This window comes from Macaca nemestrina, chromosome 3, assembly GCF_043159975.1.
Source record: "Macaca nemestrina isolate mMacNem1 chromosome 3, mMacNem.hap1, whole genome shotgun sequence".
In the NCBI taxonomy this organism is placed as follows: domain Eukaryota; kingdom Metazoa; phylum Chordata; class Mammalia; order Primates; family Cercopithecidae; genus Macaca; species Macaca nemestrina.
Genome location: NC_092127.1, coordinates 16,403,375 through 16,421,384, shown reverse-complemented (window position 1 = coordinate 16,421,384; position 18,010 = coordinate 16,403,375). Strand labels below are relative to the sequence as shown.

At 36.3% G+C, this 18,010-nt stretch overlaps 1 protein-coding gene and 1 long non-coding RNA gene across 6 annotated transcripts in view; one reads left to right on the top strand and one right to left on the bottom strand.

Annotated features, from left to right (window-relative positions):
* The first annotated feature begins 2,183 nt into the window (after positions 1-2,183).
* The window catches only part of LOC105466662 (uncharacterized), a 113,510-nt gene continuing 97,683 nt past the window's right edge, over positions 2,184-18,010 (top strand). For 4 of the 5 annotated variants that reach the window (XR_011620812.1, XR_011620809.1, XR_011620808.1 and 1 more), the window contains exon 1: positions 16,812-16,902. This is a non-coding gene — a long non-coding RNA (uncharacterized lncRNA). Of the gene's footprint in view, positions 2,201-10,211; positions 16,903-18,010 lie in introns of those variants that run through there. The other variant, XR_011620810.1, reaches the window with a different exon arrangement.
* Positions 5,670-8,892, bottom strand: LOC105466663 (stimulator of chondrogenesis 1). Its single transcript, XM_071092821.1, has 2 exons — positions 8,651-8,892; positions 5,670-5,903 (listed from the first exon to the last, which is right to left on the bottom strand). Exons 1-2 carry the CDS (start codon positions 8,890-8,892, stop codon positions 5,849-5,851), a joined length of 297 nt encoding a protein of 98 aa, XP_070948922.1. The 3' UTR covers positions 5,670-5,848.

The window sequence follows — 18,010 nt, the reverse complement described above, 5'->3', positions numbered from 1 at the left end:
TATGGATTATATTTTTTTTTCTCTTCTCTATTTCATTTTTCTCTTTTCGGATCTTCGTTATCTTCTGCTGGCTTTGGATTTAGTTTGCTCTTCTTTGTCTATTTTCTTAATATGTAAAGTTAAGTTGATTTGATATTTTTCTTTTTTAATGCAGCCATTTACAGCTGTAAATTTTTCTCTGAATACAGCTTTTCCTGCATCTTGTAAGTTTTGGAATGTTTGTTTTTGTTTTCAGTCATCTTAAATTACTATCTAATTTCTCTAGTGATATATTCTTTAAACCACTAAAGAAAATTCACAAATACCTGGAACTAAGCAATATACCTGTGAAGCAATATACTTTTTGTGAACAAGTATATTGCTTAGTTCCAGGTATTTGTGCATTTTCTAGTTTTCTTTCTGTATTGATTACTAGCCTCATTTTATTGTGGTTCAAAAGATAGTTTGTATCACCTTAGTCTTTTTAAGCTTATAGATAATTGTTTTATGGAAGAACATATATTCTATCCTGAAGAAAGTCCCACGTGTACTTGAGAAGACGGTATTCTACTATTGTTGAGTGGAATGTTCTGTATATTTCTATGGCGTCTAGTTGGTTTTATACTATTGTTCAAGCCTCCTAGTTCCTTATTGGTTTTCTTTCTACTTATCTATCAATTGTGGAAAGTGAGGCATTAAGGTCTCCAACTATCATTGTAGAACTGTATATTTCTCCCTTCAGTTTTCTAAAGGTTTGTTTTATATATTTTTTTGCTGCCATATGGTGTATATATGTTTATAATTGTTATATCTTTTTGATAAACTGAAACTTTTAACAATATAAAATGTCCATCTTTGCTCTTGTAACATATTTTTACTTAACATCTAATTTGTCTGTTATTATAGCCATCCCAGTTCCTTTTTGGTTATAATTTCCACATATTTACATAATGTTTTAATAGCAAAATTCAGATTATGATATCTAAGCAAGTGATGGTGGTTCAAGAATAAATTTTTGTCATGTTATTGTTTATTCATTTAGTGGAGTTTTTTTTTTTTTTTTTTTTTTTTTTTTTTGAGATGGAGTCTTGCTCTGTCACCCAGGCTGGAGTGCAGTGGCTGGATCTCAGCTCACTGCAAGCTCCGCCTCCCGGGTTTACACCATTCTAGTGGAGTTATTTTTTAAATGTCAAGCAAAGTTTTGCTTATAAGCTAAAACAGTGGATGCAGGAAAGCTAATATTCAGAGGAAAATTTGCTGTTTTTATACTTATATGTATATTTTTATGGGTGAATACTGCTTACTATAGAATTTATTCCTTTGAAATTATTAATTCCTTGCATTTCTTTCAAGATAAGAGCTGATGCTTGCTGTACAATTGAGTTTATTGTGTGTATCTTGTCCTAGTTGCATTAATAGTCTACACAATCATAGAAGTCTCAAATAATAGTCATATTAATTGCTACCAGATTATTACATATATGAATATACATTTTATATGTAGTATATATGTATTTATGTATATATACTTTAATGATATTAAATGTAGATATCAAGTCAGTTTTTTAAGCATTAAACCCAATGGACTTATTTGACTTGTAAACCTCTGAAAATGTAGATCACATAAACTCTTGAAAATTTACTATGGCTTTTAAAGTTCTTAGAGTATATCAGGTAAGTATCTTCTACACATTTTTCTCTAGATATACCACCATACAAAGATGAGCATTTTATGGTGATACCATTGCATAGAAGTAAATTTAGTATCAATTTACTTTAATTTTCTAATATCAGCTTCTCTTCAAATTTTTGAGAGAAAAGTTTAGGCTTAGACTATCAATCCAAGATTGATTTAGAAATACATGAATTCGATTTTTTTCCTTTTGGGAAAATTATTTTGAAGCCTGTCGTGCTTTACTTATAGAGAGTTTTATATTTTACAAACACCTGCTATAATATTTTACAAAAAAATGATTATGGAAATAACTTATGTATACCTTTTGATAATTATAAGTATGTTAAAGTCACAAAATGATCTGTGAATGTTCCTCCCTTGTCCTTTTTTTCCCCCAATAGATGTTGCTCATTGTTTTGGTTTTTCCATCTTCCTTCCAATTCTGTAATAATCCTTTAGGATCAGTACCTAATCCCAGCAAGCCAAAATGTTCAACAAGTCTCTATGAATTACAATGAAGAAAAGATGAATTTTAATCAAAAAGAGGTAAGCTATTTGTATGTATTACCATCAACTTTGTGCTCAGTAACGTGGGATTCACAGTAAGAACAATGATTTAGAAAGTCAAAGATAAAAATACAGAAATACTTGTTCAGTAAGCTTTTAGCATATATGAGCTATCTGAAGTGTACAATTGTGTGTCCTATCAAAGGAAAAGTTTGCATTTCTGTAAAGGAAATAATAGATTAGTTAATGCTGTTAAACAACATAGTGGTTAAGACTCTAGATGCTAGTGTAAGACTGGCCATATTCAAAATCTGACTCGATTGCTCATTGATAATGTAAACTTAGACAAACTACTTAATATCTTTAAACCTTAGCATTTTTGTCCATAGAACAAGGATAATATCAGTACCTATCTCATTCAGTTGCTGCAAGATGGTGTTTAGAAGAATAATAAAATTTTAATAAAGTTTAGTTGTCTTATAACTAAAATCTATTGGAAAAACTCATGCCTGTAAACCTAGCACTTTGGGAGACCAAAGCAGCCAGATCATTTGAGGCCAGGAGTTCAAGACCAGCCTGTCCAACATGACGAAACCTCATTTCTACTAAAAGAATACAAAAATTAGCTGAGCATTGTAGCAGGTGCCTGTAGTCCCAGCTACTCAGGAGCCTGAAGCACAAGTATCACTTGAAACTGGGAGGCAGAGGTTGTAGTGAGTCAAGATCATGCCACTGTACTCTGGCCTGGGTGACAGAGTGAGACTCAGTCTCAAAAAAAAAAAAAAAAAAAAAAAATCTATTGTTTTAAAAAATGCATTGACCAAGTCAGAGAAATAGTTGTATAAGGTAAGTTGTGTGAATGTATGTTTTTACATTTATTTTGTAATATAAAGAAGGTTGTGTACTTGTATAATGCATTTATTTCTAAAAGAAGTAACTGAATTTCATATTTTCAGAAAGGAGACATTATGATGAATAATTTATAAAATTTTATTTATTAAATATTTAGCCTTTTTAGATACAATTTTTCTTACCAGGCTTTGATTGCAGTAATAAGGGAACACTTATTAAAAAGCCATTGTTGTCTCACATATGTCCTTATGCTGATGTATCATTTGTAAATGGAGACACTGGATCTTTAATGCTTTTTTCCCCATCAAGAAGAGTTCCTACCAAGCAGAAAATAAAACTGGTTTGCTGGTAGTTTTTTTTATTTACCTATTCTATGCACCGTTCCAGAATGGATGTGAAACTTTCATTATTGACTTAGTCTGATTTCATGACAGGTCGATTCAGTGAAGAAAGGCCAATCAAATCACATGCTATCTCGATAAAACAACTAATACTATCTACCTACCTACCTATCTATATTATTTTACAATTTCACTTCATGTATTTTATAGGAGGTCACACTATTCGAAAACATGTTCTGACTTGTGTTTATATAGCCTTTCTTTCTTTCTTTTTTTTTTTCCCCCGAGACGGAGTCTCACTCTGTCGCCCAGGCTGGAGTGCAGTGGCAAGATCTCGGCTCACTGCAAGCTCCGCCCCCCGGGTTCACGCCAATCTCCTGCCTAAGCCTCCCAAGTAGCTGGGACTACAGGCGCCGGCCACCAGGCCCAGCTAATTTTTTTTTTTTTTTTTGTATTTTTTGTATTTTTAGTAGAGACGGGTTTCACCATGATAGCCAGGATGGACTTGATCTCCTGACCTCGTGATCCACCCGCCTCGGCCTCCCAAAGTGCTGGGATTACAGACGTGAGCTACCGCACCCGGCCGTGTTTATATACACTTTGACACTGAATTGTGACTACCTCAAAATTTTTTGATCCAGCCCAGTAACACTTATTTAACACACATTAGATACCAGACACTGTTCTGGGTTTGGTCTTCTAGCCCAGTAACACTATTAAACACAGATTAGATTTCAGACAGTGTTCTGGGTGTGGTCTTCAGAAACAGATCAGGGACCTCCAAGGATGTATTTTAATGACATAATGTCACTCTTATTCACAAAATTATATCTCCCAGATTGCCTGTGTGGTATGGTGTTTCTCAAACTTTTCCCCACAATACTTTGTATAGCACCCTATACTTCTCTGTAGCAGGCTCCATATTTATAAATAATTATTTGTTTATAACAGTCACACCTTTGTTAGAGCACAAGTTCCAAGCGGATAAGTCCATTTTATTCATTACTATATCCCAGATTTTAATAATGTCTGGCACTTAGCAGGCATTGAATACATTTTTATAACATGAAAGACTTTCTGACATTACCTCTGATGGTCAATATGAGTCACATACCTCTTAAGATATGGGGCCATAATCCAAAGCTGTCTCCTCTAACAATCAGAAAATACCTTTGAATTTGCCAGTTTTATTTACTTTTAAAATTTATGAGACTTTTAAATTCTCATCCATTATGTTTCTTTTAATGTGTGTTTTGTTATTCTCAAGCAAAAATGGACACTTTAGGAAATGTATCATGGTTTTAAGGATACATCTGTGTGTGACATATGGGCTTTGGAATTGGAAGTCTTTTGAAAATCTGCCTTGATTTTTAGCAAATATCTTAAATTTGAGTTAGCAGCTGAAAAATGGGGCTGAGAACATTTACCTTGAAGGCTTTTGTTGTCATTTTTTAAGAGAGTAAAATGAAATGTGCTTAAAGTTCTTGGTTTTGTTTGTTTGAGACAGAGTCTTACTCTGTGGTTCCATGGTAGAGTTCAGTGGCATCATCTTAGCTCACTGCAGCCTTGAATTTCTGGGCTCGAGTGATCCTCCCACCTCAGCCTCCCAAATAGCTGGGACTACAGGTGCATGCTGCCATGCTCGGCTAATTTTTAAATTTTTTTGTAAAGACAGGATCTCACTGTGTTGCCCAGGCTGGTCTCAAACTCCTAGGCTCAAGTGATCTTCCCACCTTGGCCTCCCAAAATGCTAGGATTACAGGCATTAGCCACCAGTCCCAGCCTGAAATGTACTTAAAGTTATTAGCATACATAATATTCGCTCAAATATTGTTAGCTTTTTCCTTTTCCTCCCTTTTCCTTTTTTTTTTTTTTTTTTTTTTTTGAGACAGGGTCTTGCTCTGTCACCCAGGCTAGAGTGCAGTAGCACAATCATAGCTCACTGCAGACTCAAACTCCTAAATTCAAATGACCCTCTTGAGTAACTAGAACTACAGGTGTGGGCACCCACAACCTGCTAATTTTTAAATTTTTTTGTAAAGAGGGGGTCTCACTATATTGCCCAGGCTGGTCTCTTTTTCCTTCTTACTAGAAAATTTCTACCTCCCTTCCAAGAATCTCAACTTATACTTGGTTCTTTCAATGCATGGTTAGTAACTGTCAACTAAGGACTGAAAGTATTTTCTATCCTTGAGCCATGCCTATGGCTCTTCATCTCGGGGGCAGAACTCTCTAACTGAGTATAATGAACACCTCATAGATAACATTTCTAGGCAAAATTTTTAACCAATGCCAACAATGTCCACAGAGAAAAATTAGACTGCATTAACTTTTATTACTACTTGTTTAACACAGATTTACTTGTCTTAGACAAGTAAGAATTTATAGAATCTATGCTTTATTGCACTATATAGAAACTAAAAATGCAGTTATACTGATGTAGTGCAGTTTGTGGGAAATCAGGGATGGTGTTCTCCAGAATACATGAAGATTCTCAGTGAATGTTGCAAGGAATCACGAAAGAGATCTTTGGTCCAAAGAAGACGTCTCTGAAAGAAAGTAGAGCATCAATTAAATTCACCTTAAGGCTAAGATATTAGTCAGTCTTTTCTAGGTTAAAAATAGACAGTGACTTCCAGGAGTTCAGTTATGATTATTCTTTTTAGGTGACTAAAATGTAAAGAGATGTGTGGGAGGACTTGCCACAGAAGCAACAAAGACCAAGAAGGTTATTGATTTGTCTACTTTCCCCCCATTTGCCATTGATATCATGCTATCGTTTATCTATGAAGAAAAAGAAATATTAGGTAATTTCAAAACTTTATGGCCATGTATACAATTTCATGTCTCTTATATGGGGAGAGGCCATGAAGTTTAAATCTGCAGTTAGGAAACAGAAGATTCAACATTTCTTGTTTATGAAATAAATTTCTAGGTTTTATGGGGAAAGGAGAAATGTTACAAAGCTACTCAACTTTCCCTGGCTGAAAAGATCACATAAAGTAATATATAAAAATGCATGGAATAATACAAAATTATATACAAATGCAAGGTGATATTATAATTATGGCTTATTAGAAATATACTTAGTAGTATTTCTCTTTGATTTTCCCAAAATCAAATACATCTACACTGCTGTTCTCATCCATTAACAGAGATAATCGCAAAATTATATCATAATATAAATGTAAGTCCATTTCAGTAAACTGTTTTCAAGTCATACAAAAAAAGCAAACATGGCATTTTAATATTATTTGGCATTTCATTTATGTAGTACAGGAAAAATTGTCACTTCATGAGATTAATTAACTCAAGTTCTTGGCATCATTGTTTAGTGCAGTGATTCTTAAACTTTACTATGCATTAGAATCACCTGGCAGGTTTGTTAAAGCATAATTGCTGGGTCCCAGCCCGGTGCGGTGGCTCACACCTGTAATCCCAGCACTTTGAGAGGCTGAAGCCGGCGAATCATGAGGTCAGGAGATTGAGACCATCCTGGCTAACACAGTGAAGCCCCGTCTCTACTGAAAAAATACAAAAAAAAAAAAAAATTATCTGGACGTGGTGGCAGGCGCCTGTAGTCCCAGCTACTCGGGAGGCTGAGGCAGGAGAATGGCGTGAACCCTAGAGGCAGAGCTTGCAGTGAGCCGAGATCGCGCCACTGTACTCTAACCTGAGCAACAGAATGAGACTCCATCTCAAAAAAAAAAAAAAAAAAAAAAAAAAAACATAATTGCTGAGTCCTACCTCCAAAGTTTCGATTTAGTAAGTCTGGGGTGGAGTCCAAGGATGGATATGCAATTTTTAAAACCCAGGTGATGCTGAAGTTGCTGTTCTGGGAACCACACTTTGAGAACCAGCTGGCTTGGTAGATGAAAAATCTGTTCTGAATCAGAACACATGGGTTCTAATCTCAGTGTTGATATTAGCTAGTTATGTGGGATAGTACTGGTCATTTCAACTCTCTGCACCTTTCCTTGGTAAGATGGTTATATCTACCTTTTCTATTTCACAGATTTCTTAGAAGGATGAAATATGATGACATCTGTTGAAAGTAATTTGAAAAAGCTAATTTCAGTATGAAATATCCAAGATCATGGGATTTGAAAGATTCCTCAATAACCAGGGGGAAATGATTTTAAAATCAAGAACTAAAAATATTTATTAATTTGTCTACCATCATTTTACACCTTTTTTGTTGTTGTTGTTGTTGAGGTTAAGTCTTGCTTTGTCACCCAGGCTGGAGTGCGATGGCATGATCTAGGCTCACTGCAACCTCCTCCTCCTGGGTTCAAGTGATTCTCCTGTCTCAGCCTACCAAGTAGCTGGGATTACAGGTGTGTGCCACCATGCCTGGCTAATTTTTTTTTGTATTTTTATAGAGACGGGGTTTCACCATGTATGCTTGTATTTTAAGTACAAAACGATAGTAAATAAATCAATAAATATTTATACTTAAAATATAAGTAGAAAATAATGGTAGATAAATTGTCTTGAACTTCTATCTAGTTCATTTCTGGTTAACTTATACATAGAACTAGAAATTTATTTTTGATCATTACTAAACTTTTCTGTTCAGTGAATTGATCCATTCATTGAGTTTTTGTTTTGTTTTGTTTTGTTTTGTTTTTTGAGATGGAGTTTCACTCTTGTCGCCAGGCTGGAGTGCAATGGTGCGATCTCGGCTCACTGCAACCTCAGCCTTCCAGGTTCAAGCGATTCTCCTGCCTCAGCTTCCTGAGTAGCTGGGTTTACAGGCACGTGCCACCACGCCCAGCTAATTTTGTATTTTTAGGAGAAACGGGGTTTCACCATGTTGGCCAGGCTGGTCTCGAACTCCTGATCTCAGGTGATCTGCCCAACTTAGCCTCCCAAAGTGCTGGGATTACAGGCATGAGCCACTGGGCCCAGCCTCACTGGGATCTGTTATCTAAAACCTTTTATTGGTTTTCAAGTTGGTTTAAGATTTCAACCTTGAGCTTGACTTCTGCTACTGGTAGATTTGTGTGTGTGTGTGGTAAAAATCAGATGGGGAGTTTAGAATTTAATAGATTGAAGTATTATTTTCTGGATTTTATTTACTTTTATTAAACTCAGCTAAATTCCCTTTGAACTTTCATTTAAATGAAAGCATTTAGTTCTTTACACAATAATGATTATTCTAGAAAAGAGCTGGGATTTGAACAGAATTTTACTAAAAGGGTTATTAATTTCAGCAAACCTATTACGAAGATGTAGCTAAAAGTTGTTCTACATACATTTCTGGGCAATACACTTTGTGATTTCATTTCCTTACTTTGGGCAGCAGAGCAGTTCACTGAAGTTGCAGTAACAGATCATCTCACATCCCTTCCCATCCCAGAAATGATCCTGGACATTGACATCAATCTCTGTCAGGTCAGCTACTCCTTCCGGAAGGTTGTGACAGTTGCGATCTTTTAGTATCTTTCTGTAGCAAGAGAGTCGATTTGTAGGCATGGCTTGAACTTCTAGCAGCAAAGTTAGCCCAATGGTGAAAACAAGTACCATCAATTTCATTTTGGCTTTTGGCCCTAAAATAGAAGAAAGACCAAAATGTGTCAATGTTTGTTTTTTAAAGATAGAATTCATCTGAATGAAGTTCTGTAGCATGCTTATAAACTCTTGGCTAGAAAGAATGGGAGTTGGCCTTTTCTACAATCCTGTTTGTGTTTCTCAAAGTGTAGTTTTATGACCATGTATGATAAAAAACCATTTGGAATATTTGTTAAAAATCAAATGCTGAGGCTTCTGGGCCAGGCACAGTGGCTCATGCCTGTAATCTCAGCATGGGAGGCTGGTGTACAAGGATTGCTTGAGCCCAGGAGTTTGAGACCAGTCTGAGCAACATAGTGAGACCCTGTCTCTACAAAAAATTAAAAAATTAGCCAGGCATGCTGGCATGTGCCTGTAGTCCTGCCAGCTACTCCGGATCACTTGAGCCCAGGAGTCTGAGGCTGCAGTGAACCATGATTGTGCCACTGCTCTACTGGGGGTGGCAGAGTGAGACCTTGATACACACACACATACACACACACAGTCACACACATGCTGTAGGCAGGGAGGAGGTGTTGGTGAGAGCTGAAATCTGCATTTAAGAAGTACCCAAAGCCATATATATTTTGAACATTCAGTAGAGAACACCTGCTTTTTAAGGTGGTATAAACTCAGGCAAATTTCTAGAACAAATAACATAATTGAATACAGTGGTTCTTTACCTTACATTATCTTACAGCCTAACAACATTGTCAAAGAAGCTGGGTCCCCTCCTGACAGAAACAAAAAACCCATTTATGTTGATAATGACAGATGATAGTATACACATATATTTATAGTTTGATTGTTTTTTAACTTCCAGAAGTATTTTAGTACCCATTGTTGCAAATTTTTAGTAACGTTTGGATTTTTATCCCACATAGATGACTTCATCTTAGCTGCACTTGAAAACCAAGGCTTGAATTCCTGCCTTATAATTATCTAGCCTACCATGAACCCCTACCATGATGGGGAACTCATTATTGACTAAGACAACATATCCCATTGATACATTTCTAACATTTCCCTTATTGTAAAATATTTTTCTGTAGCTTCCACCCACCAATCCTAGTTTGAACCCTGAAGTCATACCAACAATTCTAATTTCTCTTCTAGGAGATAATTTTTCAAGTACAGGATTTTCATAGAACTATAGAATATTAAGTATCTATCTAATTAGACTTCTCTGGTTTCTATATTAGATGTGAAGAAAATGGAGACTATCGTAGTAAAGGAAGAATAGCAAAATAGTGGAGGAACCAGAATTAGAATCTAGAGCCATTCAGATTTTATCTCGTTAACAGGTGCCAAAGTATCTTTCCCTCCTTGGAAAGAGGGAAAACAGATAGAGGATATTTCTCTTTGGATATTGTACTTGGAAAGAAAACAATATTGTAGAATAGCCAGACGTGGTGGCTTATACCTGTAATCCCAGCACTTTGGGAGACCGACGCCAGCAGATCACCTGAGGTCAGGAGTTCAAAACCAGCCTGCCCAAAATGGCAAAACCCTGTCTCTACTAAATATACAAAAATTAGCCAGGCATGGTGGTGTGCGCCTGTAATCCCAGCTACTTGAGAATGGCTTGAACCTGGGAGACAGAAGTTTCAGTGAGCCGAGATCAAGCCACTGCACTCCAGCCTGCGCGACAGAGCGAGACTCAGTCTCAGAAAAAAAGAAAAGAAAAGAAAAGAAAACAGTATTGTGGAATGGAAATTTTTGGTATGAAGTTTTTAGTGATTAGGTATATTTTAAAGGTAAATCATTTTAGATAAGATCATTGATTTTTAAATAAATACATTTATTGCTTTTTTTTCCTCTAGATTAGAAACAAAGCATTTCTTCATACTCCTAAGTGTTTCAGATTTTCTTTGTCTCACATTCTAATTTGAGTTAGCCATTTTTGGCTTTGGCTGTATATTTCCTTAGAATTATCAATATCCAATTTAATTCCTACCTCCAAACATTAGTGAAAGAAAAGTCTAAAATGAGATCTACTTCATTTTATATATTTTCAGATTTAATGGAGCAAGACATTGTAGTGTTACAGTGCATCACAATCCAGCATATATAAATAATATCTTCCAATGGGCTTTTTGTAGGTCGTAGTTTAAGTGACCGAATATGATCGATCATGGAGAATTTTCTGTATGTACTTGAGAAGAATGTGTATTCTTCTGCTGTTGACCTGAATGTTCTATATATGTCTGTTAGGTCCATTTGATCTATACTGGTGTTGAAGTCCACTCTTTCTTTGTTGATTTTCTGTCTGGTTATTCTATCCATTACTAAAAGTGGAGTATTGCAGTTTCCTACTATTACTGTGTTGCTGTCTGTTTCTTATTTTAGTTCGGTCAACATTTGTTTTATATATTTATGTGCTCTGATGTTAGGTGTGTATATAATTGTTACAGCTTGCTGGTGGGTTGACCCTTTCATCATTATATTTTCTTCTTTGTCTCTTGTGACAGTTTTCTACTTATAGTCTATTTTGTCAGATATAAAATAGTCCACTCTGCTTTCTTTTAGTTACCATATGCATGGAATATCTTTTTTCATTTCTTTACTTTCAGCTTGTGTGTGTCCTTAAATGTTAAGTAAGTCACTTGCAGAAATCATATAGTTATATATTGTTTTTTTTTTTCTTTCAGCAACCCTAAGTCTTTTGATTGGAGAGTTTAATCCATTTACACTTAAAGTAATTATTGATAGGGAAGAATTTACTATTGCCATTTAGCTTATTGTTTCTAGTTGTCTTGTAGTTCTTTGGTGCTTTTTCCCCTGCCTTGTCTTCCTTTGTGTTTTGTTGGTTGTTGTTTTCTTCTCCTCCTTCCTCCTTCCTCCTCCCTCCTCTTCCCCCCCTCCCTCCCTCCCTCCCTCTCCTCCTCCTCCTCCTCCTCCTTCTTCTTCTTCTTCTTCTCCTTTTCCTGATATGCTTTGATTCCTTTCTCTTTTGTGTAAACTGCTATAGGTATTTCCATTGTGGTTACCATGAGGCTTACACAAAATATTTTATAATTGGCCGGGCGCAGTGGCTAACACCTGTAATCCTAGCACTTTGGGAGGCCGAGGCAGGCGGATCACGAGGTCAGGAGATTGAGAACATCCTGGCTAACACGGTGAAACCCCTTCTCTACTAAAAATACAAAAATTAGCTGGGTGTGGTGACGGGTGCCTGTAGCCCCAGCTACTGGGGAAGCTGAGGCAGGAGAATCGCTTGAACCCAGGAGGTAGAGGTTGTAGTGAGCTGAGATTCAGTGCCACTGCACTCCAGCCTGGGTGACAGAGAGAGACTCCAAAAAAAAAAAAAATTATAATTATAAGTCTGTTTTGAGGTGATAACAACTTAACTTCAATCACATACAAAAACTCTACTCTTTTAATTCTCTCTCACCACACTATGTTATTGATGTCACAATTTACATCTATTTATATTGGGTATCCACAAACATATTTTAAACTATAGTTATTTTAATACTTTTGTCTTTTAACTTTTATGCTAGAATTAAATGGAATTTAACCACCACCATTTTAGTAATATAGTAGTCAGTATTTGTATATACACTTATCTTTATCGATGAGTTTCATATTTTCTTATGCTATTTTGTTGCATTTAACAATAAAGATGTATAGAGTATTTCCTTATAATTAAAAGGAAACCTTTTTCTTCTATTATGGTCTTTCTATATGTTGCTCTCTCTACCAGGAATGTTCTTTTTTTTGGCTGTTTTGACTTTTAGGTCTCAGTTTAAATGTCATTCCTTCCATGGCCTTTCAATCTAAGGTAGTTTCAACCTTATTCTTTCATAGTGCCCTTTTCTTTTCCTTAAGATATTTATCACAATTTAAATTATATATTTGTGAATTTACTCATTTTATGTCTGTCATTCTCATTAGACCAAAGGCTCCACAACAGCAATTTATTTTGTTCATTACCATACACCAGTGGCTAATACAATGCTTGGCGCATACTTGAAAATAAATGCTTTTCCAAAAACATATTTTTTATTCTAGGCAAGAGCCTACAGAGATTTTATGTTGTCTAAAAGAATATGTGGACTTCTTAGAACTAACCTAAGGCCTTCCTTTCACTTTGTCTCCACATCTATCATTCATTCCTGTTCAGCTAGCCAGGCAGTCAAGCCACTCATCTCTTTAATCCTATGTATGTGTCTCTGCCTTGTTGTTCCTTCTCACCCCTTCCCTTAGCATTAATTTCTGACCAAAGCATCCATGAAGGACAAACCTCACACTCATATCTTCTAAGAATCCTTCCCTGATTCCAGACAATACTACTCTCATAGCTCCCTTGCTCTATGTTCCCAAAGCACTTACGTATAATCTGTCCTACAAGAACTGTGAATTTGAGTAAATAATGCCTTGTCATTGTCGACATTTTTATAAGCTGGTTAACCATTTGGAGAACATGACTACAATTGAATATGGGGAGTGGGAAATTCAGAAAGCTGATTAATTATTTAGTGAATTGGTTATTATGTGAATTTACCTGTAGCCAAGAAGGAAGATTGGGAACAATCATGAAGTGCCTAGAAGATATGTAAAGAGTTCAGATTGTATTGGGTATATTAAGAAGCCATTGGAAGATTTTGAGAGAACAGTAGCATGATCTGATTTATGCCTTTTTTAAAAATCCCTGGCTGGTCTGTGAAGATGTATTGTGGTGGGACAAGATTGGAAATAGAAGAAAAGAGACTTTTGGTGAGAACCGATGGGAGATATGAGGCAAGAGGGAAAGAATCAAGGATGATTCTTGGGTTTTTGGCTTGAATGGTGTTGCCATTTGTTCAACTGAGGAAGAATTGGAAGGAGCCAATTTTGGCAGGAATCCGGGAATGAGTTTTTAGACAAGTTGGGTTTGAGATGCCTATTAGATATCCAAGTGAAGATGTTGAATAGGCAGTTGAATGTGAGTCTAAAGATCAGGGCTGGAAATACAAATTTGAGCGCAATCAGGATATTTATTGATAGTATCTATAGCTATGGGTCTGGCAGGGCAGTAAGGGTAGACCCAGAAGAGATGAGGCAAAGGGCTGAAGCTAGGGAAATTCAATATTCAGAGGACTGGAAGAAGAGATGCTAACATCAAGTCAGCAAGTATTGTAACTTCTACTTCTTTTGTATTGAAGAAGAGTGTCTGCTTCAACACTGAGCTCACAGTAAGTGTTCAAAAAATTTCCTTCAGTGAAATGAACAAATAAATTTCTGGAAAAATAAGTAGGTAAATTGTCATACCACATACCTCTTCTATTTTCATGCCAGAGCATAAAATTGGGGGTTTTTTTTTGTTTTTTGTTTTTTGTTTTTGTTTTGTTTTGTTTTGTTTTTTTGCCGCAGTCTCAGTCACATACTACAATGGAAAGTTCCACACCTGGCAAGTACCTACTGGTAGTTGTGTGTGTGAGTGTGTGTGTGTGTGTGTGTGTGTGTGTGAGAACGCATTATACAATACATGTTTTGGCCAGGCACAGTGGCTCACGTCTGTAATCCCAGCACTTTGGGAGGCAGAGGTGGGCAGATAACGAGGTCAAGAGATTGAGACCATCTTCGCCAACATGGTAAAACCCCGACTCTACTAAAAATACAAATATTAGCTGGGAGTGGTGTCGTGCACCTGTAGTCCCAGCTACTCAGGAGGCTGAGGCAGGAGAATCACTTGAACCGCAAAGGCAGAGGTTGCAGTGAGCTGAGATTGTACCACTGCACTCCAGCCTGGGTGACGGAGCCAGACTCCGTCTCAAATAAATAAAATAAAGTAAACTACATGTTTTAAATGCAGAATTATGTTCTTCCTGTACTTAAGTACAGATAAATAGCTTTAACTATTATTTAGCAAATGGAAAAATTTCTGACCCAGTGTGTTCCTGGGATACATTGGTGGTTATTTTCATTAAAGGACACGAAACTTAATCCTTAGCAATCCATCAAAACCATGTATGTTCAAGTGGTAACAAGAGTGAAATGATTTTGGCCAATTTGAAGCAAATTGGTCTTTTTTTTCTTTTTCGGTTGAGGTACATGTACTTAAAATTCCTCCTGGAGTACACCCAGATTACAAAAGAAAACAAAGTTACATACTAAAAATTAGAAGGAGTGAGCAAGAGAAGCTTAGGTAGTTATCCATTGTTTTCATAAATTCGATTTTATGTAATTAACATGGTTCCAAATGTATGATACCATTTATATCCTAATAGTGTTGTAAATTTTAAAAGATCATTGCAGAGGATACAGGATTATGAGCAAGACATTTCCAACTAAACAATAAATCATTGCTACCATCCTTTGGTAGGGAATTGCAAATTTTGGGCATTCAGCACAAGCAAACTTTTGAATGGCTGGAGTTAAATGCAGACTTAAAAAGAAAAATTATCTCATTTAATTGCCAAAACTAACAGGACCATGTAGTTTAAGTGTTCAGACATTTATGGTGCAAATGCTCATACAGGCAGCTTTTATGTCAGTTCTGGGAACTGGTATTAAGAGCAGTGGCGTGAAACAGAGTTGATGAATTAGACAGAAAAGACAGTCCATTTTCGGACTGCTTTCAAAAAAGCAGCAAGAGAGAAGCAAAGCTGCAAAAGCAAATGAAAACTCCAGCCCAGAACTTGACATTTGAAATATCAAAATTATAGTTGGGAGAGATTAAAATTGCTGCCCAGTCTGTGATGTTTTCCATTCATCTTTCTTGGAGGATGAAAATCACTGTTTTTTAAAAGTTCTCTTTTTTTCTTATTAACTGCCTTAGAAGACGTTTTTGTTAGAATGACTGAGTCCTTAGTAAATGTTTTTGTTAGAAGGACTGAGTCCTGAAGTGAAATTTCCCAAAATATGTGTTAAAGAACAGAAGTAGTATTAAACAGTGAATAAGCTGCTTAAAGATCCTTAAAACAGACATATCATCTTAAATATCTAAGATAACTTCATCCATAGAAAAACATAATCCACATCCTCCCTAAAAGTGATCAGGCTCTTAGAGCATGCCAGAAGATGATATTAATATTCAGTCTTGCATCATTCTCCTTCTTTTCCTGGACACAGTAAATCATCATCACTGGAGAAAAGGACCAGCATTTGGGAGAGCTTTTCAAAGCCTGTGTAACTAAGTTAAGGAATTTTAAAGAGGAATTTTTCTAAATCTCAGAGGGAAAAAGTGTTCTCTTTATATTAGCAGTACAGACACTGTTGTGTTCCAAGAGTGGACACCAAGGATGAATTCAATGAATTCCCTCTTTGTGTCCCACATTTGTACCAGTTTCTTTTCAGGAATCAGGATTTTTAAAAGCAAAAAACATTGGCTTTCTTAGATGTTGCAGTTAACTTCATGTAGTATAGGTAATACAGCTGCTGCATTTAAAACAATCTTATATAGTTCATCATCCTCACATAGTTCTGAGGACTGGGATAAGTCCTGTTGTGTGGGACAACATTCAGAGTGAATTTGGGCATTCAATAAATGACAGTGAAGAATCTGCCTCTTTTTAAACCTATAATGAAATGACATTCCTTGTCAAGAAATATACATTTTCTGTTCTCTTTTAATCTGATTATTTGCCTTTCTACTAGGAAGCATCATATTTTTCAAAGTGCCTGCACCATCTCCTCAGAGGATCTCTGTCTTTTTCTTCTGACTCAACACATACATACATTTCTGCTCTAATCCATAGTAATAGTTTGGAGTAAAACAACTGACATGTTTTTTTAAAGAAAAAATTACATACCTTTTTCTTCTTTCCTTTTGGTCTTCTTGGCAGAGGATGCTTCTTAAATGCTCACACTCACTGGGTGAGTTTGAGCAAAAGGAGAAGAGAGGAGGTGCTGGAAGGAGCTTCTTTACAAATGAACCTTTGTCTGCCTTGTCTCTGGCCTGGGATCGACAGACTCGCTGCTTCAGCCAGGACTGCGGAGAGGAGGGGAGTGGAAGATGAGGAGGCTGCAAGAACTGCTTCCTTTGGAAGTGTTCATTTCGTTCCAAACCAGGCGAGAATGAACTGAACAGCTTCTTTACACAAGGAAATAACTAGTCTATACAAGAACCTCAGGGAGGCAGACTCTGGTAGCAATAAAACATAAAACCTGAGGTATTTTTAAAAGAACACAGAGTGATTTTTCCCTTAAGAAAAGTGTGTGTGTGTGTCTGCATGTGTGTGTGTGAGAGAGAGAGAAAGAGAGAGAAGAGGAAAGTGGGGAATGGCTAGCTGTGCACCTCTTCCCCTTCCACAGTTTTCCTAGCCATCTAGATATCTTACAAATTTTTGGCAGAAGATATGTTGCAATTCACATTCCACCCCTTCCATTTCTCACCCAAAGAGTCATTACGAGTGAATGGTAAGCTAAAATGATGACTAAAAAAGAAATATATTCTGTGTCTTAGAAATAAAGGCACAAAAGAAATTTTATTCTGTTTTCAGCAAACTATACTGGAATTCTAACATCTGTTAACTGTCTTTTAGGTTTTTAAAAAATTCGATTAGGAGTGGTGTTCTGGGAATTAGAGAGATTATATTGTAATGGAGTTGGAATTATCTACACAGACAATTGAGGAAAGGGCATTCCAGGTTGAATTACAAAGGCATAAAGGTGAAAGAGAGGGTGACGCCTTTGGAGGTTATAGGTAGTTTCATTTGGCTAAAACCAAAGATGGTAGGAGATGAAATTTGAGAGATAAGGAGCAGCAAATTGGTGAAGTACCTCATATGCCATGCTAAAAAATATTGGATTTTATCCTGAAGATGAATGGAAAGATGATGAAAACATATTAAAAAGGATGAAAGCCTGACTGCGGTGTGAAACAAGGATGGTTTCCCGGGAGGAAAGGAGACTAAAGACAGAGAATACCGGCTGTTGCTGTAGTCCAGAAGAGAAGATAGGAAGGAAAACTGAAAAGACTTGATGATCAATTAAGTGTTTATGTTTAGCATAGAGATAGGAAACTTTATTAACTTTCAAAGACTTGGGTCTTTGGACGATGGTGCTGTTAATCATCTAGAAAAAGAATATAAAAGGAAGAGCTGTTATTCATCTAGGAAAAAGAATACAAAAGTTTTGGCTGGAGGAGTGGGAAAACAGAAATGAGTTAGTTGGTGAA